The 23,684-nt window shown below is 36.4% G+C and overlaps 1 protein-coding gene across 1 annotated transcript in view; it reads left to right on the top strand.

Moving 5' to 3' along the window:
* The first annotated feature begins 1,082 nt into the window (after nt 1-1,082).
* TMPRSS15 (transmembrane serine protease 15) overlaps nt 1,083-23,684 on the top strand; it is a 53,321-nt gene continuing 30,719 nt past the window's right edge. Inside the window, exons 1-10 of the mRNA XM_066567660.1 lie at nt 1,083-1,227; nt 4,002-4,132; nt 4,492-4,559; nt 5,333-5,374; nt 7,607-7,743; nt 9,497-9,541; nt 12,148-12,199; nt 12,915-13,033; nt 14,965-15,084; nt 21,482-21,590. Coding sequence (XP_066423757.1) covers nt 1,083-1,227; nt 4,002-4,132; nt 4,492-4,559; nt 5,333-5,374; nt 7,607-7,743; nt 9,497-9,541; nt 12,148-12,199; nt 12,915-13,033; nt 14,965-15,084; nt 21,482-21,590 — 968 coding nt within the window. The remainder of the gene's footprint in view (nt 1,228-4,001; nt 4,133-4,491; nt 4,560-5,332; nt 5,375-7,606; nt 7,744-9,496; nt 9,542-12,147; nt 12,200-12,914; nt 13,034-14,964; nt 15,085-21,481; nt 21,591-23,684) is intronic.

Here is a 23,684-nt window from a genome sequence, read left to right as displayed (position 1 = left end):
CTATGTCATCCAAGAGTCTCATTTCAAGACTTTCTCATTTCTTCCCAATTTATATTATCTCCATTTTTGCCAACTAACAGATAGGTGGAGCTTCTCTCTTCCAAAGATTGGCTCAGAAGTTTCCCTTTCCTTTGACAGGCAGGAATATGGCTGGTGTGCCCAATTTCTCCACAAGGAAGAGCGTCATGCCACAAATTTGGGTTTAGCACTCTGATTGAGAGTCAGAAACAGTAACTCTCAGGGCTCAGAACATAGAATCAGTATGGTTTTACTTTTCTGAAGCTTAAAAGTTTTGACAGATTAAATTTATAAAAAATGGTTACACTGGTTACTACACTACCTGTTTTATTTACTCTTGCTCTACTACAGCTGCAGCTCTCACCCTCAACAGCACTTTAACTTTATCAAGGACTTGCATCCCATGGCACATTTATGCCTGGCAAGAAAATACAAAACAAGCATGCATTTCATAATGTCTTCTCTGATTAGTTCTCCAGTTCTGTGGTCAAAGAACCATGTCTTACACAGATTAAATTTGTGCTGCTGAATTACTGTTCAGTGCTGAACATGTTGCTGAGCTATGGCACATTACTAAACAATTCATTTCCCAGCACTTCCTTTATAAAAGAAATTACTTTTAAAGAACTTTCTAAGCAGAATGAGGAAAGATACAGCTTTCACTGTTGTCCTCATAAATACCCTTGTAAAGAATTATCAAAAGAAAACTGTATAAGCAATAAATTTGGCAGCAATATTTTATATTGTCACTTAAAAATATCAAATTACAAGAAATAGTGCAAATCCAGTGATCTACCTTACATTTCTGTGGGTTTGCTTGTTCTTTATTTGAGACAAGTATCTTCAGTGCTTCCCCTCTGAGTGGATTTCTTTTCTTCTTATTTACATATCCTGTGCATGATTATCTCTGCTCAGAATGTTGTAAAAACCTATGTCAGTGAAGTTTTATGATGTAATTCATTTACAAGCATCTCCTATAAATATCTGTTCGTGTGGATTATTACTTTCCTTCTCATGCCGTGTCTTTTGTCAGGCCTTAATTCACAGAAGTTTTTGAGACAGAAATGAAGCTGAAAAAATCATCTGATGAGAAATATGTTTCTCCTAGTAGCTATGAGATTTTCTTTGCTTCTCTGCTTGCAATTTTTGTGTGTGTTTGTGTTGGACTGATTGTACTTTCTTGGTTATCAATCCAGGAGTTGGAACGAGGTAAGTAGCCAACCTTTAGCTACAGACCTTTAGGAATTTCTTAGACTTTGAAGACATTGCTCTTAAAATTGTAGTTTGTTGTTTTTTTTTTTTTTAATTTTGTTGTTGTTGTTGTTTTGGGTTTTTTTGGTTGGTTTTTTTTTTTTTTTTATTTCATGCTATGTTTTTAATGCTGGGAGGGGAAGTGGTGTTTTAGGGTTTATGTGTTTTCCTTCCCTTAAAAATGATGTGAACAAAATAAGGGGAAAAACCAAGCACTGGAATCATGCTCTGAAGGCTTATAAAATAATTTTCATGGTTTAGGCTTTGGAAAAGATCCCTAAGATGCAATCCAAGCCATAAAGCCTGAGTTATTCCACCATATTTACCAGCCGGTGAAGGTATTATGGAAAACTGTGAAATTTTACCTTTTTCTCCATGTATGAGTTTTGAATCAGAATACAAATAATCCACTGAAAAGCTAATAATCTCCTAGAGTTTGTGGGGCCCATCTCTTGGAATCTATTAATTTCTTTTTTATTTAAAAAATATTTTTAAGTCATTTCTTGGTATGAGAGAGTTCCTGCATCAGTCAGTTGCTTGCCCCAGGTAAAGTCACTCTTAGTCTTTATTCAGTGCTCTGAATGTAATGGAAGAAGTTACTGATACTCAAAGTAAACTAAACTAAAATATCAATATATATATTGATGTCTATCTATATATCTATATATCTATAAAATACATATATTGATATATATATAAATATATATATTGATATATACAATATATATATTGATATATATATATATGATAGATAGATAGATAGAATGTTTCATGATTTTTAAATGGAATTATAATTTTGGTTAAGAAATTGTGTGGATATAAGTTAAGTGGGAAGGCCACACCTTGAGGACTGCATCTAGTTCAGGGCTCCAAAACATGTGAGGGATATGGAGCTACTTAAGAGAGAGTCTCAAAGTGATTTTTGTTGCTGAAGAAATATTCTGCTACATTGATAATTTTCCTGCTTTCATTAACCAAAAACCCATACTATTTCATTCTGATGGCTAAATTTTCATGAAGACTAAACTTTCTGTAAGACTTTTGTTAAAAAAATAAAAACAATCATCCTAAACCATTACATCAAAATACCATGTTTGTTCCTTCAATTGCCATTGGTTTTGTTTCCAGATTTTAAAACTGCAACACCTACCAACTTTCTTACCGTCTTACCAGAATGTTATCACACTCCTGTAAAATAAAAGGGTGCATTATTGAATCTAGAGACAGGCTTTTATTTAATGACTTGTTTTTAGAAGAAAAATAGGAAAATATTTTTAAAAATATGATTAGAACATATTTTTAATTATAATCGATATATAATTTTAAAAGGCTTTTGCTATTTAGAAATATTTTTAAACAGATTTGAAATTATTTTAAAGGCCAGTCTACAAAGAAACTCAGTCTGCTATTATTAGTTGATATTCAATTGGTGTCACTATGCTATGCCTTCCATAATAAACTGTTCATTGTAGTATTTATTGCTTATCTGCTGTTGTGATTCAGTTATTAAATTTATTAGAAATGCCTCTGCCCAAATTAATGTGCAAATGAGACCGTATGCCAAAGTCAATAGTATGGGTTTTATCTAACAGTAAACAAGAGAGAGATAAAAAGGAAGAAATAGGAAAGAGGGGATTGGGAGGGGAGAGTAAGTTGGAGACTGATTAAGTAGAAAACATCAACACTCCATGGATCCCAATGGCATCCTGTTGATCTTCTTGGTGGTGAGGGTTTCTTGAAAAACACAGAATCCAGTGGATTAATATACATTTGGGCCAGGTGGGAATGCCCAGGTTCCTGTTAGGAGGTGTCCTCAGGGAGGAGAGGGCTTTGGTGGTCACAACCTCTTTATGCATTTTAACCATAATGGACAAAACTCCTTTATAACAAAGTTTAAGCCATAAACTATAATATTTCAGTCTCTGACCTCTGCTTTTGTCTTAAAACTTGATTTGATGTTAATGCCTTCAAACACAACCTAAAATATCACTGGTACTGCAAGCAGTAAGCAAAAGGCATTTCCTATCAATCAACTTTAATTCACTTATTTTCTGAAAATTTCCAGTGTGTTACACAGTGAAGAATTTTTTTTTAATGTATCATGAATTTCTTTATGTATACCTCATGTCCTGTAGCATATTAAAATCAAGATTAAATTTGCAGCAAGGATCAGTTGTCTAATTTCTTTATAAATTCTCCCAGAATTTCATGTATTGGTGAGAAAGGTCAGGTCAAAAATAGTTTAACTATTCTGACACTGGATGTTTCCAGTGCCATCATCGAAAACAGTTTACACATATAAAAAAGGAGAAAAATACATAAAGTGTGAGGCAATAATTCATAATATTTTTTTATCCAGAACATACAAAATACTCATAATTCACTATTTGCCTTCCCATTTACCTCTGTCCCTTGTGTTAGACATAACTGGGCATATCATTGTGTCCTTTATGCACTCACAGTGTTGCAGGAAAACAGCATCTCAAACAAAACTGAAAGTAATGAGAGCTAAGGGCAAATAGAATCAATTAAAATATGATTACCATTATAATTATTGTAAACATAAAAAAGTCTATTTTTTCTTTAAACTCAGCACTAGGCAGAACATCTCTGATCACAAAGCAGTAAAAAAAGTTGTAGAAATTATTGTATTGATGATCTGTGTGAAATAAAGTCTAATGTAATACTTTTTTTTCTATATAATTAAAACACCTTATTTTTTCATTATCTAGCTGAAGCAGATGTGAATACTCATAGCTATATGGGAACATTAAAAATAGTCTCTGGCACATCTTTCACTTCAACCTTACAAAACAGTTCCTCAGCTGATTTCAAAGTCCTTGCCTTTGATGTCGAAAAATTGGTAAGAACTTATCAGGTTGTGGTTTATTTAAGACTATTTGTAGGTACATTAATTTCTTAGCATTAACTGCTGTTAATATTTTTTTCTTTCCAAAAAAGAGTTATTTCAGGTCCTAAGCCTGGTCAGAACCCAATGAAAATCAGTGAATCATCAAAGAAATACTTTGTTTCTGTAGTCTAGAAAAAGTTATTTAGTACTGAAACCATTATTATAGTGTGAGAATGTGTGTCTGTTTAATTATTATTACATTATTATAATTATTAATGTATTGTTATATATTATTATAATGATATCATTATATTATTGTTTAATTTTTAAAAAATTATTGTATTGGTTCAAGATTTCTCTTTTTCTTATAGATACAAAATATCTTTCACGAGAGTGATCTGAAACACAAGTTTGAGAGATGTGAAATCTTCCAGTTCAAGTAGGTACAGCTTAATTTAACTTTGAAAATAAATGTCAAAAGTCCTTACTTAGATATTTCTCTCAGAAGTATTTACCCTGATTATCAAGACATCCTTGGGAACCTCCTATGTTATGCCTTTCACATCTTACATCTTCAGGTGTGCTCAGTTTGACACCAGTGTGTTTCCTTGGGCAAACTTCCTTCTCAAGCTGATGTGTGTTCCTGCCTTGACCAGAAAGGCTGAGCCCTAATACCCACTCAGAAAAATTCCATATTTCAAAGGACTGCTGAGTTATTTTTTTGTCAAGGTGCTGTTTGCAGGGTTGCTGATCCTTGCCATCTAGAACAAATTTCAGGTTGGAGATCTCCTGGCCTAAGCCTGGAGGCTCAGGCATTCATATGCCCTTTTGATCCACTTAATTCACATTCCTTAGGGCGTTAACAAGTAAGGCTGTCATTTGACACCAGGAAAAACTGCAGCCTCTGTGTCCTAAAGATCCTGTGAATCTGCTTCATTTAGTAAAGTTCATTTTCAATATTCTGGGGTGTTGGTTGTCCTACTGAAGGGCAGCTGACAAAAGTTATACAGCCATGTCTGTGGTGTTAATTCCATCTGCACTATTCTTAATAAGGTCCTGATTCAGCAAAACACATGTAACAATAGCTCTCATTATTAAACAATTCCAGGACATGTCCCCATCCTGTCCAAAGCATTCTAATCTCAATGGGAGCCATGTGGTGTTGGTTGTGGTTTTTCTTTTTCTTTTTTATTGTTGCTTCTTTTTCTACAGGAAATCGGGAGTTGACCGTGACAGATTGACATCAGAGACCAGGTAATTGTCTATGACAAAGTTTACTTAAAATATAGGCAAGAGACAATGATACTACTAATTTAGACAATTCTTCTGTGGACTGTGAATAGATTTAAAAAAAGAAAAAACCCAAACATTTTTAGAATTTAGATAAGGCCCTCTAAAAAGGATGAAGCTTCAAGACATATATTTTCTCTTAAAATTTCCTTTAGGATTAGATTTAAAAAAAAAGTGATAGTCCCTGGGACTGTAGATTTAGAAAGAAAAATGGAAGAGTGAGAAAGGTAAGAAACTATCTAGAAAGGAAAAGATATAGGTTTGTGCTGAGTTTGCTCATGTAAAGCTGCTTAAACTGAGGGCAGATCTCATGTCACTACCAGTAACTCAAGTTTTAAATCAAGAGAAGTCTAATGACACACTGTGATAGGCAAGAACAAAACAGAGGAAAAAGATTGACTCTAGCAGAACTGAAGAACCCTGGGAAATTAATGGTATAACTGGCTGTCTCATAGGTGAACCTAGAAAATTAAAGTACACATTACATGAAAACAGATCAATAGTTTTGTGCTGCCACATGTTCTTGTGATATCAGTGTAAGTACATAAAGTTGATAAATATGTAGAGGAGATTAGTTTATTTGAATGACTGTCCTTGAAAAAAAAAACCCTCAAACAAGACATTGGGGTATTATCTGACCATGAATATCAGTAAGGAGTGGGAAGCAGATTTACATTGGAGCAATCTTTTCATTGGAATGGTGAGGACATAACCCTATTAGCTAGAAAGCAGAGTATGATCACTTTAGGAAGGATCATATAATATTAAGGGAATGGACTGCACAGCAGCAGGAGTGGGCCACTTCCTAAGTGTTGTCCTTGTGAAGGTAGATCCAGTCAGGAAATTTGGGTTCTGCACAAAGAAAGGGGCAATTCTCATCAAAATTTGGGCATCAAACATGGAGACATCTCTGAGCAGTTTGCTCAAGACTGCCTTTGTAAGTGCTGGGTTTTTAGTTTTCTCATCTGGTCAATTTAGATGCCTTTTAGGAGGAGACCAATTATGCCAAAGAACAGCTTATTTCTTTCTATCAACCAAAATGGGAATCTAGATATCTGCACTGTAAATAACTGTGTTGGCAAAACTCATCCCACCACTGTATCTTGACACAACAATCATAGAGATTGCAGAAAATCTGCTGGGTTTGAATGTTGGATCTTGTTTTTAATACAACAGTAAGGATCTGTCTTAACTTCTGCATCTAATAACTTTGTCTCAGACATTACTTTCTTTTCATTTAAAAAGTGTTTACCCCTTCAGGCAATCTGCTTGGCATTTCACCCTTGAAACGCTGCTGCTGAGTCACAAGGAGAGCAATAAAAGCTTTTGTTTGCTCAGCATGGCCTAGAGGTTATCAGAAATATGCAAGAAAGGGAGCTTTTCTACATATTACAAACTACCAACTATGCTCAGCAAAACGACAGGATTAATCACTCCTTACAAAGAGCACTACTGAGTCAGTTGCAAGTGGGTAGTTTAAGGGTAAAAAAGTTTACACCTAAATTTAGGTAAAGGAGAAAATGTTTATCTTTGGCAAGTGTCACACTTCAACATTACCTTACTCCAGCTGCAAACAAAAAACTTCATAATAGTATCTAGAAAGGATGGAGAGAACAAACAGATAACACTCTGGATAAAATTCATAGAAGTTAAATGCAGTTTAACCACAATTTCTAAATATCTCTGCTTTTAGCCATCATTGTTTCCTTGTGAGAATCCAGGCAATCACAGAGCAGATCTGCAAAAATGCAGAATCCACAGATTTGCTTTATAAAAATGGTCACTTTGTATTATATTTTGCCATATTATACAATTTTCATAATACTTCCAGGTTCACCTTCAATATTCTAGGGCTAAAACTAATAGACCTGCTGAACAACAGTAAAGCTATTTCTTTAGCTTTTCTCAAGTTCAACTCCATTACAGCAATTGAAATGAATGTTGCCTTGTTGGGTTTTTTTCTGATAGTGAGAGTAAGAGTAGATAAAGAAAAAACAAAGTTTCTCCAAGATTTAATCTGACCTCATGATTAAGAGATGTTTCTTTATGTCATCTTTGCCAGTCAATATTTAAAAATCAATCTGCCTTTGCCATTGGAACCAGAGTTAGAATGAGATATTGTCTAGATGATTTCACATAGCAGATTTTTTTCATCAGTTTGAATAACGAATTAATTTCTCTGTTTTGTATTGCTAGTGTGGTTGTGATCCTCACCCTTCATTTTACCCAGATGGTAACACTTGAGAAAATAAAAAATGAGCTGGTTTTGGGTGTCACTGCAAATAACCCTACCAAGACTTTGAAAATTGATGTGAACAGCATACAAATCACAGGTAATATTAGAAAGATTTTTTTGAGGTTTTTGTTTCTTTTTTTTTTTTTGGGGGGGGGGGGTTGTTTGTTTGTTTTGGTGGGGTTTTTTTTGTTGTTTTAATTCTAAAAATGCCTCAGAACTGCAGGTACCAGGAATTGGCTCCCAGACAGCAGTTGGATTGTTACTTTTTCTCTTAGGTGCCCTCCTCCCCCATCACATAACTTTCAGTAACAGCTTAAAGAAGAATTTACAACCTTTTCTACTAGAAAGTATGAGCCAGCACTGTGTACATTCCCTAGGGAAGGAGTAAAGGGCAAGGTAACGGTTTCCCAGTGAAAACCACTCAGTTCCACCTCTTATGAGGCATAATACTTGTAATTTTTAGCCCTCTAATTAAAGCAATTAAGACCCAACCATGTTGTTTCATAAGTAAATACAGTCACAATTTTATTCTGCTAAAGAATGAGAAAAGGGCTCAGAATTGCAGTGAGTAAAGACCCATTTACTGAAAAATATGTCCTGTAGAAAAACAAACTGCTTTGGGAGCAGTGCATCCAGGGAACAGTCTCCATATTCCTGTAGAGCTTAGGCAAATGAAAGTGGTGGAGAAAGGAACAGGGCTTTGAGGATTTGTAGCTTTAAATTCTGTAAATATACAGATATTTTATGTAAGTACTAGAAAATATATCAAAGTCTAAGTGGAAACCCTTCAAGATCAATGGGGATCCTTTTCTCTTACCTGAATAAACCTTCAAAACAGCCCATCACTGAGGATGAGGTTAAAAAACAATCTTTGAATTCTTTGAAGCAGAAGTGGATAAGCTGACATTTGAAGACCTGCTGGAGTTGCTATTAAGTAAAAACTGAGGAATGGCAATCTGCTGTGCCATGTCTCTTAATCTATACTAAAAGCTGCATTTTTTCCTAAGTACTTCAAGTATTCAAAGGCTAAATTCAGAGTCTGGGCATATTTAGTTCTCTTTACTGCTTGTTTATTACAAATTACCACACAACACTGTGGAAATTGATTGTTCATTATACTTCAGAAATGCCACCAAAAAAATAATTAAGAGCCTCTTAAAAGGTTCATCCACTGATGAACTTTGAAGTAGTGAAACTTTTACTACTGTGGATCATTAAAATACCTCTTTTCACATGAGAAATCACCTGTCCATTCTACCAGGAGTGCTTCAATAAAATAATTGTAACTAATTAACAATCACAATCATACGAGGCACTTTTGAATCATGCATTTCAATATGTTCTGCTAGAGACAATATTCCTATTTCAGAGAGGGAGAGAGGTGTCACACAGGCATGACTTGCTTGAAGTGAGCTTTCACAGTGATTAAAAGTAACTTTCTTTCTTGTAAACTATGCCAGGTCAACTTTAACTCATTCAACTCTTCTAAATACTGTTCTCTAAGACACAGGGGCGCTGCAAATCTGTATAGAATAAAAAGCCTCAAGAGAGATTTCCCAAGTGAAGACATTCTATGTGCAATACAAACAATAGGGACTGCGGATTGAAAGGAACTGCAGTGGCTTTGAAACCTCATAACTCCAACTCATTTTTGGGATCTTTCTTCTTTGGAAGATCATGGAGTTTGAGAAAAGATTGGGAACAGGATGAGGCAAAAGGAGGGAAGAGGGAACTGACAGTGATTCAATGAGAAATAGCCACAGATGATATCTTTTTATTCTTTATTTCCGTCATCTAAAACTAGACACTGTGCTATAAAAGAAGTTTATAATGAACTTGTTTTCTTCCAGTAGCTGCTGAAAATCCTACTACAACAACACCTTTAACCTCATCAGGTCAGTATCTTTCTCAAAGCAGGCACTAATTTCTGTTACCAATACAAGATGAAGGAAAACAAGAATTGCTGTTCAGCTCACATAACTTAGTAAGGCTTGCCTGGCTGCAGCTGGGGCTTGACTGCCAGGGTCCATTCAGTGATAATTAACTGCTTTCACCATTTCTGACTATTTGAGAAAGCAGTGAGTGCTCTGTAGTCTGTACAAAATCTGTAGGAGCTTAATTAGAGTATCAAACCAAAACTGAGTCTCCATTAACCAGCTGAGCTGCAAGCTGAAGATTTTGCAGATTTAGGGAGGTAGATCAGGCTGGGGTGTCCTGCTCTCATGTTGTGGTTATTGATTTACTAAGCAATGTTGACAGATTTTCCTTCCACTATCCCTAGAAGTTTTACAATGATAAGACACGAAGCAGACAAACTTAGTCTCAGAAACCTGCCAAAAGTCAGCAATCAAGATAAACAATACAGTAAGTGCTTTATAGCACTAGGTGCAGGTAGTCACACACAAACTGCATTCAAATTATCACACACAAACTCTCCAGGGCACAGGGTACCAGACCAAAAGCTAAATAACTGCCCCTATAAATATAGGAGACAAGTATTTATTGATATTCTAATTACAGCCATAGTAATGAAAGAGTTACTATTAGTCTGGTTATGGGCCTACCAACCTGTATAGTCCAAAGTGTGCCAGTACTGTGTCTATTCCCAAAGATACAGTTTCAACTGCTAACATTCAGTTTTTTCCCTATCTGTCCCTTCCTCTGGTATGCTATCTTAATGCTCCCCTGGTCCTAAGTTCAATGTTGCTAATCATCCTCAAGCAAAATTTGGAGACTGGGGGAGGTTGCTAAGCAAAGGGGAAGGGAGTTGGGAATTGTCAGCACCCAAGGTTGGAATGGCAACAATATTCCTGGTGTGAATTTCTTCTCCCTCGGCCTTGGGTCTGCTTGAGGTCATTTTTATAGTTTTGTTAATATTGCCTGCTTCCTTGTTCTTTATGTTTCAGTCCAAAAGTCACAAAATACTCACATTTTACCATACCGGGTACATTTACACCTGCTGGATGCAGGATTATGGCTCTGCTGACCCTAAAAACATCCTTTGCCATCTCAACCTGTTACTTTAGTGAGGTTTTCTAGTAACTGTGCTTATATCACTGCTGCTTCTGTCACTCTCCTGTGTCTTCCTTTAGGGATTTTGCTGTAGACTTGTGCATGCACTTTTTGGAACATCTGTAGCAACCACAATTTTTTCAGCAGTTTTCAAGATGCAGCTCCCTGATAACTGTTTTCGTAGAACTGTTTGCTCCTGCATGCATCTATGTTTTAGGTCTTGGCATGTTTAATTCCTTCTAAATTGGTTATCCTGTAGTAAATGCATAGGCAGATATGTTGGTCTAAATATGTACATATGTGTGTGTATCTCTTTAAAAACCTCTGATAAAATCTGAAAGAATAAATTAAGCTTTTTTTTTTCTCTGCAGTAGCTGTGAGAACAGTCCATCTATTCACTGCTCTTCTCTCTCTCTGCCAAAGAAACTGTGTCCTTAAATTTGCTGACACAGAATGTAACCAGAATGGCCCAGTGCAGCTTAACAGTATTTGCTAAATAAGGATGTTTTGATCAAAAATTGGTTGGAAATTCTCCTGCAAGTTTGTGCACTAGGTCTGGGAGAGTAGGAATACCTAAAAAAAGTAAGTTGGTGATGGCCAGTGGTCAGCAGCTTCTGCCCACAAAACTGATGGGTGACAAGCTATGGAGAGAAATCCTTACTGCATCTTCCACTTTATTCCTTCAGGCCCCTCATCCTATAAACTGAGGTACAGGACCCAGTATCTGCAGTGACTTGGGGGTTGTTTTCAGTCAAAGACATCATTATCCTACTCACATATTTGAGTCTTAATTTAGAAAGTAGAAATAGTAAACAGGGATACTAAAGAAGATACAGACAGGAAAAGAAAAAAAGACTGTTTGGGAGCTGGAAATACCCAGTGCATCCTCAATGAAGTGGAACTTCTGTTGGAGCAATCACAAATACACATTCCATTTTTCCAGAATGTTTTGCAGTTTACAATCACGAATACAAATCTGCTTATTTACCCAGGCATTCGTTCATGTGTAAATATGTACACCCACAATGTGTGTATATATATATATATATATGTATATATGTATATATATACCTCTGTATGTAAATAGACAAACCCTCGATAGGTTTGAGGCTCCTAATTGATTTGTAGAGCAATTTTATTTGTCAGAAAATGTACATTTACCTGCTAGTACTAATGCTGAAGTTGCCATAACTTTTCTTGTTTCAACAGATCCCACGAGTTTAATTACAAGTTCCCTGGCACCAACTTCAGGTGAGAATATTTACAGGGGAAGACAAGAAAGAATTGCTCCTCTTTTAGTGGGGGGAAGGTGGAAGGAGGAAAGAAATCTTTTGAAATTATCGAAACACTTGTGTTCCACATAATTTTTTCTTATGTTTATTGTGACACTTGAGCTTCAGGACCAAGCCAGTCAAGCTGGCACTACCTGGAGTGTGGGGAGCATTTTTTTTCTTTTTTTTTTTTTTTTCTTTAATATCTGCAATTGTAGAGAGCTTTTTGGATAATCGGTTAACTGAGAAAGGCCACTTCAATGTGATACCGTTGGATAAGGATAGGGGAAACAAGCTGGGAATTATGCAACCAGTGTCCAATCACTGACAAAGGTCATAGTGACCTTCGCTGAAACGGGAAGATGGGGGAGAAAATCGCTTGCCAGAAAATGTAGATATCCTAAGTAGAGAAGCTAGAAGAATGCAAACATAGAAACAAAATAATCATTAGAGCATAGAAGTAGGTGTGGTTGATCTAAGTGTGCTTTAGCCAATAATGAGCTCAGCTTTTGCAATATGTATAAGCTTCATTAACACCAATATAAATATGTGTGAGCTTTCAATAAACTTAAGGATTTGCAATTCACGCATATTGTGTGAGGCATTTCTTCCGCCGTTCACGACATGCAATAATGCAGCTAAAATAATAAAAGCAGATTGGCTGCTGCTTAATTCTGCCCAAGCAACTACAGAGGTGTTCCCAGAGAGCAAGAAGTAGAGTTCTAACCTTGGGTTGTGTTTGTCCAGATTCAGGACAGTTCACCACAAGTGAACCCTCAACAACAGCGGGTGAGTAACTCTGTGTGTGTGGAGGAGCTGAGAGGGGACAAGAAGTAGAGTTCTAACCTTGGGTTGTGTTTGTCCAGGTTCAGGACAGTTCACCACAAGTGAGCCCTCAACAACAGTGGGTGAGTAACTCTGTGTGTGTGGAGGAGCTGAGAGGGGACAAGAAGTAGAGTTCTAACCTTGGGTTGTGTTTGTCCAGGTTCAGGACAGCTGAGGGGTTCAGGATCAGGGAGGGAGCAAGGAGTAGAGTTCTAACCTTGGGTTGTGTTTGTGCAGGTTCAGGACAACTCACCACAAGCAAACCCTCAACAACAGTGGGTGAGTAACTCTGTGTGTGTGGAGGAGCAGGCAGGTTCCACAGAGCAATCTGAGATTGCAAAATTGCACTGCTCATGTGCAGACTCTCCCCACAGCATTCAATCCTTGTATTCCATTCCTGAAAATTCAGGATATGCAGGTTTACCTTAGACCAAAGATATCTCTTCAAGGAGAAGGGACTTCTAAGACTGTACATGCTACAAAAATGCTGCATGTGTTATGCATGTTTGATGCACACATTGACACTACTACTAGCTTCTTCCTTTTTTTTTCAATTCATATTATTTCTTTACTTTTATGAGGAAAATAAAATAAAATAAGCAAGTGATAGCAAAGTATGACTTCCAATGGACAGAAAGCTGAAGATGTTTGAGTCTGAAAACATTCCCTGGCCTCCTTACACAGTGAAATATATATAATTTCTACAAGCAATATAATGTGTTCAAGTCTTATTTGTTTACTGCCCTTATTTAATTGAATGTAACACTTACAACACAATTTAGGGTAATTTGCCATTTAAAAGAGAAGTCATAATGTTTAAGCAGGAAAAGTTCATTTCTTTCAATCCAGGAGGTGGCAGTGCTGTTTAGTTTTCTGAGTTGAATAAGCCCAGAATTGATCATGTTGTGTGTAAAAAATGATTTCTTCCCTGATGGGCTTGTGCAAAATCTCTTCCTGGGTTATTGGTTGGAATTTTTGCTCTGGGTCTAGAATGCACAGTTTTGTCTCTGCTCATCTGTGGAGATTCATTCACTGGTCCTGTGTCACCTCCAACACTTTACTGGAGTATGTTTGGTTCATTTTAATTTCCAGTTGGATGCAAAATGGTAAATCTTGTGGCTTTGTAACATTTGCATTGCCAACACTGAGGGTGTTTTGTAAAGCACTTTGAAGTGCTACAATACATCCACACCAATGTCAGTCTGGGACACACGGTACAGTATCATACTCAATCTGATTACAGAACTAACAGCTCTATTAAAAAAAAAAAAAAACATGAAAAAGATGAAATTTTACAGATTACTATTTTTCCTTCTTGCATCAGAAATGTTGACCTTTTTCTGTAAGAATTTATTGAAGAAGAGACAAGGAACTGTGTGAATAGTTCTATAGAATTTAATGCAATTTTAACAATTTTCAAATCAGTAGTTCTCCAAAGCTTTGTTTAGCTGCATGTTTCTGTTCACTTTAATAAGACCTACTTCAATTCTAATGATATCTAAGACCAAAACCCTCTAAAGACTAAGAGAATTTTTTGCAGTAGATGAACATTTATGCTCTAGGAAAAGGTTATTAGCAAGATCTACAATTTGAAGGATCTGCCCATGTATTCTTCTAACAGAAATTCGCTCTTAACTTATACATGTAATTTGTAAATCTGAACAGAATATTTTTTCTGATAATTCTGGTGTTTAAGGATCTAAAGGCTCTTTTTTTTAGGATATGCTGGTTAAAAAATCAGATTTCTTAGCATGATGAGGTGCAACAGTATGATGTGTTAAAGCTGAAGAAATCAATTAAATTCTATTTACCTAAACTCAGAGATTATTCATGGTTATTTAAACCAAAGTACAGTTTTCTCACATTATTTGAACATAAGAAATTGGAAAATGTCATTCATTGTATTGCATAAAGTAGTTTATTTGTGTAAAGGGAAAAAAAAAAGGAATTCACAAACATTTTTTTCCAGCCTTGCTTCAAGCTTGGTTTCAAAGCATATTTCACTTCTGAGAATTCTCTCCATTCTCTGCCAATTTTATCTTTTTAGTATGTGATATTTCATTCCAGGCTTCTAAAAATGCAGTTTTGTAAAACACAATAGAGTGGTTGATTTGATTTGTGGTAAAGCAACCAGAGGTAAAGTCAATTTTCCTTTGTAGTGAGACTGCATTACTGTTGTGCTGTTATTGCTCTCATCCTTATTATTCCAGCTGAGTGTTTGCCACCTGCTGAACTCTGTGCTGATGGCGCAACCTGCATTAGTGAAGAATTCTTTTGTGATGGAGTCTTGAACTGCCCGGATGGTTCAGATGAATCTGAAAAGAGATGTGGTAAGAATGTAAACTCCTGTAAATCAGTCTTTTTACACATGCTTAACACTGTCAGTAGTTTGTAAATAGTTTGTGGGCAATAAACTGCACAGTGAAGTCCAAATCAATTCTATTAAACATAACAATGTGTGATTTTTATAATATTTAGCTTGCAAGAAGAAACAATGTCCTGTAAAATTCTCACTAATGAAGCATATGCTTAATAAATAATGAAATATTAGAGTTTTTCTGTTTTAATATAAAGTTATACATTTTTTGCTTACTATAAAAATATTACTAACATAAATCCTATGTAAATTACAAAATAATATAAGAATTTAATATGAAGATTTGCATCAGTGATATCAAACAGTGTTCAGAGCAGATGACCTATACAGGTCCCATTCACCCTCAGGCCATCTCTGATTCTACAAAATTACTGACCTGAAACCCCATTGGAATTTAACAAAAAGAGCTTTTATCCTGGTGTGCCAGTCAGATTGTTTGCTTTTGCATTATCTTTGAGTACTGTGTCCATTTCTGGGCCACTCACTACGAGAAGGACACTGAGGGACTGGAGAAGAAGGGCAAAAAAATTGCAGAATAATCTATGTGAGGAGCTGGGAGGCCTCATCCTGGAGCAAAGGCAGCTCAGGGATCAGCTTCTCACTCTGTACAACTCCCTGACAGGAGGGAGGAGCCAGGGGCAGGGCGGGCTCTTCTCCCAGGTGACCGGTGACTGGACAAGAGGAAATGGCCTCAAGCTGTGCCAGGGACATTCAGGTTGGACATCAGGAAGAATTTCTTCACAGAAATGGTTGTCCAGCATTGGGATGAGCTGCCCAGGGAGGTGGTGGAGTCACCATCCTTGGAGGTGTTTGAGAAAGGACCGGACGTGGTCTGGTAGACGAGGTGGTGATCTGGCAAAGGCTGAATTCAATGACCTTGGAGGTCTTTCCTAACCTAAATTATTCTACTCCATGATTCTATCTGGCTTCCTGGTTTCCCCAAGAAACTGTTTGTACCAAGGAATTGACTGCAGAGCTCCTTACCCAACTGCTCTGTAGTTTTGATGGGAGGCATGTGGGTTAATGCTGCCTGCACTGCTCTCCACAGCCTCAGCTCTCAGTTGAAATTCTGTCAAGTTGTCTCTCAAGTAGAGCATTGCAAATGTTTTAGGAGAAATGGGAGCAATTAACTCCCTGAGTGTTTTGTTTGCTTGTTTGTTTTTTTGGGTCTGTTTTTATTTAATATAAAATTTGATGCTAGAAATCTGGAAAGTTTCTTTCCATTCTGCAGTGAGAAGAGGAAAACAGTGAGGGCATTCTGCTTCGAGCTTTCAGAAACATGTGAAATGCTGGGCTCTAAAAACAAACAAACAACTAAAAGACCAATTATGCTTTTAAAGAATCTGAAAGCTTGATCCTGAAGGTTTGTGACAGGCTGAACCTCTCTCTCAAAAGTGCAATTTACTTCAGAAAAAAAGAAAAGAGAATTGCAGATTCTCTGCCCATTATCTGCATTTTTTTCTTACTACAGTCAGCTCAGAAGGGAGACTTGTCTGAATACTTTGGGGAAATATCCATCAGAATACTTCAGTACTATATCCATTTAAGCACATCAAAATGTCTACTTATCATAAAAAGCTGCATCTAGCTAGATCATATTAAATATTGGCTCTGAGTTGGTCCTTCTACAGCTGAGGAAATCAGAAAGTCCTAAGTTTCAGCTAGATCTTAGTTCCATGGAAAGCATTAAATAACATAACCCCAAGAAGTTATTGAGTCATTCATTTCTACCATCATAGGGGTTTTTTTTTTGAGACAGATATTATTCTGGGGATATTTGTTTGATTTAATGTTTTTTTTTTAATTTCAGGCATTGCTAAATAAGAAAAATGTAGACCTTATATTCATAAATTAATATTATAGATCTCATAAAATGAACACTTTTTACTTGGCCTGGGATGGAAGGGACCTTAAAGACCATCTCATTCCAACCCTCTGCCAGGTAGAGGGACACCTTACACTAGACCAGGTTGCTCAGAGCCCCATCCAACCTGGCCTTGAACACTTCCAGGGATGGGACATCCATACGGTTTCTGAGCAACCTGTTCCAGAAGCTTTTTCTAATATCTGATCTAAACTTATTCTCTGTCAGTTTGACTCCATTCCCCCTTGTCCTGTCACTCCAGGCCCTTGTAAATAGACTCTCTCCATCTCTCTTGTAGGGTCCCTTCAGAGAAAGGACACGATTATGTCACCCCAAAAAAGGACACAATTATGTCACCCTTTTTTCTCCAAGTTGAACAATCCCAGTTCTTTCAGCCTTTCCTCATAGCAGAAGAGCTCCATCCCTCTGATCAACTTGGTGGCCACCTCTGCACTCGCTCTAGCAGGCCAATTCCCCAACCGGGTCTGAATTTACAAGTTTCACCCACATTTTGTTGAAGATATTACATTCATACCTATTATATATGACAGAATTTAATTGATATTGCATATTGGTAGGTACAGACAAAAATAAGCTCAATTACTTGAAAGTCAAAGCTGTGTAGACATGACTCAGCTGTGCCTCAGAGGCCACACAGGGGTTTTAAGTTATGAATTGTGCTTGAGTAGAGTTTTTCAGCTGAGGCATAGACTCTTATGCACATGGTTTTTGGATGTGGTTAGCACATCTCCCCAAATATAATTTGTGAATGTTTTCCCCTTTGTAACTAAGGATGTTATTCCTCATTTCAGCACAACTGAGCTAAAAATTTCAGGAATGTGCATACTTAATAAAAGTAGTAAATAAAATAAATAAGTACAAATAATGAAAGTAATAAAAGTATACAATAAAAGTATAAAATAAATATTAATAAGAGTAAAAATAGTCATTGTCAGAAGGGAAAATGGCTGTAGTTGCAGTTCAGAGAGCTGGATGATTTACCCCTGTTCATCTTCACTGAGGCCTGGTATTTCCAAACAAATTGGTCAGTTACCACTAGTGCAGCATTTTTGGCTCATAACCTTATGGAAGTACAATTCTGGCTGGAGGACAAATTGTTGATCCATGTTTCTGATATTATATTGTCAGTCTTTCCTACCCAAAATCTCAGAGCTTCTCTAATTTTATCTATTTAAGTTTCCTAGCAGATTTTATAAAACCAGTGGAATGAGGGGTTGCAGAAGAAGCTGGATGCACCTTTGGGATAGCTGCTAATTTTTCCACACCTTTAATGTTTCACATTTGTCCCATTCCTAGAAACTTAATATGGTCACATGAAATCTAAAATTGTTTAGAAGTTCTTTAGAGTTTCACAATGAGATTTGTGACCAATTCATAAGTCATTCTACAAGTGCTCCTGCATATAAAAGGAGTTGCTGTCCTCTAAAAAACTTGGTTTGTTTTTCATCTGGATTGTTATTCCCTCTAGTATTTCTGATTTCATAGTGTCAATGGTTTAAAAATATAGGATTAAAATGTGAATTTTAGTCATCTCTTTTCTGCATTAGAGAGAATTCAGCAAAATCTCAGATTCTCAGAAGAGACTCAATCAACCGAACACCCTTTTTTTTCTCTGTTTTATTGATTAAAATTATCTTGAAAGGTTTCTTTCTGGCTCTGCAATGCAGTGCAGTTACAAAAGGCTTCACACAAGTACAGCTAGCAATTTCAGTGAAAGGGTCTCTAGAGAAATGTGAAGTCTGAGCAGCAGCCACTAATAATGACTGGCATTGCTGTAAAGCAGCCACATAGCACGTAGGGGTACAGAAAGGGAGACTGGAGGCTGATCCCAGGAGGGGTTTCTGCAGACTCTTTGCAGTTATTATGTGTCTAGACTATCATTTCTGTGATTACTCACCTCACAGCATCACTACAGCACTGAGAGAGATTAATCAGAAAGTAATGGACTGGCCTTTGGCAGAGAAAGATCCTGTCAAGTGAAATATGTGGGCTGGATCTGACCGGTTTGGGGAGCTTCTCCCTCAAATTCAAGGCTAACAAGATGAAGCCCTCATAATGTCCCATGTATGGAACAGAATTAAATAGAAGTGGACAGCAAGATACATATTGGGGAAAGAGTAGAAGTGGCTCCTTCAAAGAATATCTCCTGTCCTTAAGAGATCAACTGCAGCTTTTCTTTGGGCTCCAGGATGAAGCAAAAATGTAATGACTTCCATGCCCATCCATCTTTGACCACAGCTGCTTTCTCCCTGCAGGGAGGAAGCACTGGGAGGTTCTCTAGGGAAAAAGGACCAGTCCCTGCTGTCTTCCTGCTCATTCCTGACACACTAAGCACTGAATATTGCTACGTCTACCTAAGGACCTGTTTGAATTTACTCATTGTCTCTTAAGAGATAAGGAACAAATAAAAGAGAACAATAAGAAGAACAATCATAATAATAGGGGGCTGGAGCATCTTTCTTATTGAGGAAAGGCTGAGGCAGCTGGGGCTGTTCTGCCTTGAGAAGAGATGACTGAGAAGGGATCTCATCAGTGTCTGTCAGTGCCTGCAGGGAGGGGTCAGAGCAGGGACCAGGCTCTGCTCAGTGCTGCCCAGCAATGGGGCAAGGGGCAACGGGCAGGAATTGATGCACAGGAAATTTCACCTGAACATGGGGAAGTGCTTCCTTACTGTGCAGTGACCAAACACTGGAATAGATCACACAGAGGGTGTGGAGTCTCCCTCACTGGAGATATTCCAGAACCATCTAGACACAATCCTGTGCCATGTGCTCTAGGTTGATCCTGCTTGAGCGGGGAGGTTGGACCCATTATGGTCCCTTCCCACCTGACCCATTCTGTGATTCTAAGAGAAATGAATGAGCAAACACTTGTCATCAATTTTATTAGAAAAGCATTATCTTTTTTATTATTGTCCATGCTGTAAGATTCCTTTTAGATCAGGTTATGTCTTACTCGTTAACAGCACCACTTTTTTGTAATTTTCATTGATAGCAAGCTGGGCACTGATTTTCTCCTTCTCATTGACAAAGACAGGAAATATGTGAATTAAAGTGGAGAAAAAAGTACTTCTATAGCAATACACAGCTCTAATGCTAATATAGAATAATAACTATCATTCATGGACCTTTTCTCTCTATGTAGTTAAAATCTTACGTGTTCTGCTTTTTCCTCTCAAAGATTGCAAAATGGTGTATGTTTCTATTTCAGCTCATGGATTAGGCACGTTGGCAAAGTTCATTCTGCACAGTCTTTATTTATGGGGTATGGCTGCATGAAACAAAGCTTGACTTTTATTTTGTGTTTGCTACAGTGATATGCAGAAAGAATTTTACACTTATAAAATGAACACACAAGGAGGCCCAATTTATCCTTTTATATATAATTTCCCAGAGGAGGACTATGCTCAATAAAATTCCCATTTAATTTTCAATATGTTTGGTTATTCATATTTTGGACTGTTGTTATAGGTATGATTTCATTTCTGAAATTAATTAAAAGCTCTGTATAATTTCTGATCAGCTGCCTCAAATTGATGAACTTGTCCTTACCTCTCCAGATAATCATGTGTGGTACTGATTTTATCTTTATGTGAAACCACTATGATACTTTTTGAACAACTGAAGAGAAAACATTATTAGACAGATTCTAATATAATGTTCAAGAGGTGAAGCAAAACCTTCAGCAGTTCCGCAGTGTCTGCTGAAATAAAAATCTCTACATGAATTATCATTTACAATCTTGCTGAGGCTTAAAAATACTTTTTTCCCCTATTTTTAAAGTGAAGAACTTTCATAGAATAGAATACCAACCCCAAGGGAAAAAAAAAACTATTGAAAGCCCTTTGAAAAAATAGATGATGATAAGTGACATTTACCTCAGCTGAATGAATTCAATAGCTGGCAGGAAACTTGGGAGATCCACTTATCTCTTCGAGTACTCAGTAATATATAAGGTAAGGAACCAGGGAGCTTATAAAAGTAGAGATAACAATAGTCAACCATATCCCCTTTTGCTTTTATTCCTGTGATATCAAATTTTCTCTGGTAGTACAAACACAGTTTTCTGATTTAAAGTAGTTGAAGATAAGAACTGGTAAGGCAAGATCCTGTTTCTTTATAAAAGTATGGAGTAAAATGAAAGTATTGGATTAGCTAAATCCAGTTGCTGTTTTTGAATTATTTGGATTGGTTTAGACTAGTTTGGATTAGTTGGATTGTGTCTAATTTAAAAACGAATTTTCTGTCCTGCTTTTCTTCTCATATAGTACTCTGAGATCAAACAGTGATAAGAATTAGAAATGGGAATAAGCTGATAGTGTATTTTATTTTGTCTTCCTATTGTTGCTTACAAAGCAGTTCCAAGGTAATCCATGTAAATCAGTATCCAGGGTCACCCACATTTTGGTTCTGATTCTGTTTTTCAAATGTCATTCTGACAAATGTTCTTCATTATATCGTTACAGCTGCAGTTTGTGATGGAAAATTCATGTTGACTGGCTCCTCTGGGTTTTTTCACTCTATGAATTATCCAAAGCCATATAATGAAAACGTTGTTTGCAAATGGATAATAGTGTAAGCCATTTTCCAATAATTTCGTACCTAACATTTCTTTTGGATTATGAGGTGATCTTGTTTCCTGCACAATAGTCTTAGGCCATTTGCTTTTATTCCCAAATACCCCAGCATAGAAAATATATACTATCATTTTTTCCTTTCTGTTTATGTGACTTTTCTTTAAAAACCTTCATGCATGAGCTCCATAACTATATCGATAATTTTTCCACTTACAAAAATTCTTAGGTACAATTTTGAGAAATCTTCTGTGTTTTTACATCCAGAGGAACATAAGTGTAAGTTTAAAATAAATCACATAAGTCAAAATAATTGCAAGATTTTTTTCCCAAAGGATTATATTAAATTATAGTCTTCAGATAATGGCTTTATATGATGTAATTCTTATTTAACAGAGTTTTCAAGAATTCCCTTGTCACTTAGGTGTAAAGGTTTTATATGTGAATTAAGAATACCTGTGTACTTATGTAATTTAGGAATATATTTTAGAATTGCATAGTTAGCATTTTATATAATAACACCAAATTCCTGTTAAGCCTTAGGAACAAGAAGTGGAATTTTATTTTTTTTTTTTATCAAGGATATATACCTACAGACAGGGATAACTGTTTGATTTTGACTCTCTAGGTCCAGTTCTTAGGACAGGGAGAAAAAAGCCACACTATGTGATAAATCTCATCCAAAAGTACATATCGAAAAAAACTGGATGATCACAAGTTAGACAGTTCTAAAAATCTTTCCTATGACTGCCAATTCAGAAGTTACTGCTTTGAAAGGCAGTTATTCTTATTATGGTTTCATAATAATGGCTGCTCTTTGATTCTGAGAAGTATTAATTTGGCAGAAGATTTCAAAGGAGATTAAGAAATTGCCTTTAAAATTCAAAAGGTTTGAGCTTCTCATTCCAAAGGCTCCTTTGAAAGTGTTAAGCTTTGATTTTGTGCAGAACTTTCATCTTTACCCTGAAATCCTGGTTTCCTTCTGTTTAGCACGTTTTTTCCTTCTCATCCTCAGTGGTACTGTTCACCAGTAATTACTGATAACACCTGGCTTTAAAATACAGGTGTGTCCCAGGAAAAGAAAACAATTTTTTCCCTGCTGAATGCATCTGCCTTGTTCCTCATTTCGTGGCATTGCAGAATTTGAGCCCAGTAAATAAACATGGCCCCAGTGCCCTCCCTCCTTCTACACTGTTGGTGTTGCTCCAAGTGCTGCTATAGCTGCAAGAAGCATTGTATTAGGTAGATATCTATACCAGGGATGTAGCTGGTAAAAACATCATTTTGGAAAGAATAGTGAGCAATTGCAAATAATATGGTAGAGGTTCTGCAGATGTGTGTAATTACAGATTGAAAAATTACAAAAAACAACCATCTGAATTTATTTTCCTTTAATGCTTTAAGAAATCAGGCAACTCTGAGAGTAAAGCCCTAAGAAATTCAAAGTGGAACTCAAATGTTTTCTTTCGTTCAGAGTTGTTTCCATGAGGGAACTTTTGGGTTTTCCAATAACCTACATTTTTTTATTATCCCTATAAAAATGTGTTAAAAGGCACCCTATAATACATCCAAGATTGGATTTTTCTTGTGCCTACTTTTGTCTAGAAATATTTCCCTATTACCTTTAGGAAGAGCTTTTTTCATGCCCTTTAACTCTAAATGAAGATCCAATCTCCTCTCCTTAGAGAGCAATATGCTCAATATTTCCCTGAAAGTTTAGCTTCCTGAACCTTCCAACTATATGTTTTACTCTTTTCTAACCAAAGCCATTTCTTCTATCTGGAGAAATATAAAATTACAACAACAACAAAAAATTTTAAAAAGCAAAATATCTAAGTATTTGTTCCACACTTCTCTACTTATCATTACTGATAAGCACCAGCAGATTGCTGTTAAAAGCTTATTTTCATTGATGCTCTGAATTCTGAAAAAAACCCCATTGTGGTAGCTAAACTGGTAATGTTTTAGAATTTGGACCACCATATGTGTCTAGTGGAAAGGAAATGGGAGAACAAATTAAATATAGATTATTCATAAAGCATAACAGTAGCAAAATAAGGTCAAGAATTTTTACACTTTACTTCAAGTCACTTCT

The sequence above is a fragment of the Molothrus aeneus genome, chromosome 2, assembly GCF_037042795.1.
Source record: "Molothrus aeneus isolate 106 chromosome 2, BPBGC_Maene_1.0, whole genome shotgun sequence".
Taxonomy (NCBI): domain Eukaryota; kingdom Metazoa; phylum Chordata; class Aves; order Passeriformes; family Icteridae; genus Molothrus; species Molothrus aeneus.
This window is presented reverse-complemented; position numbering and strand designations above follow the sequence as displayed.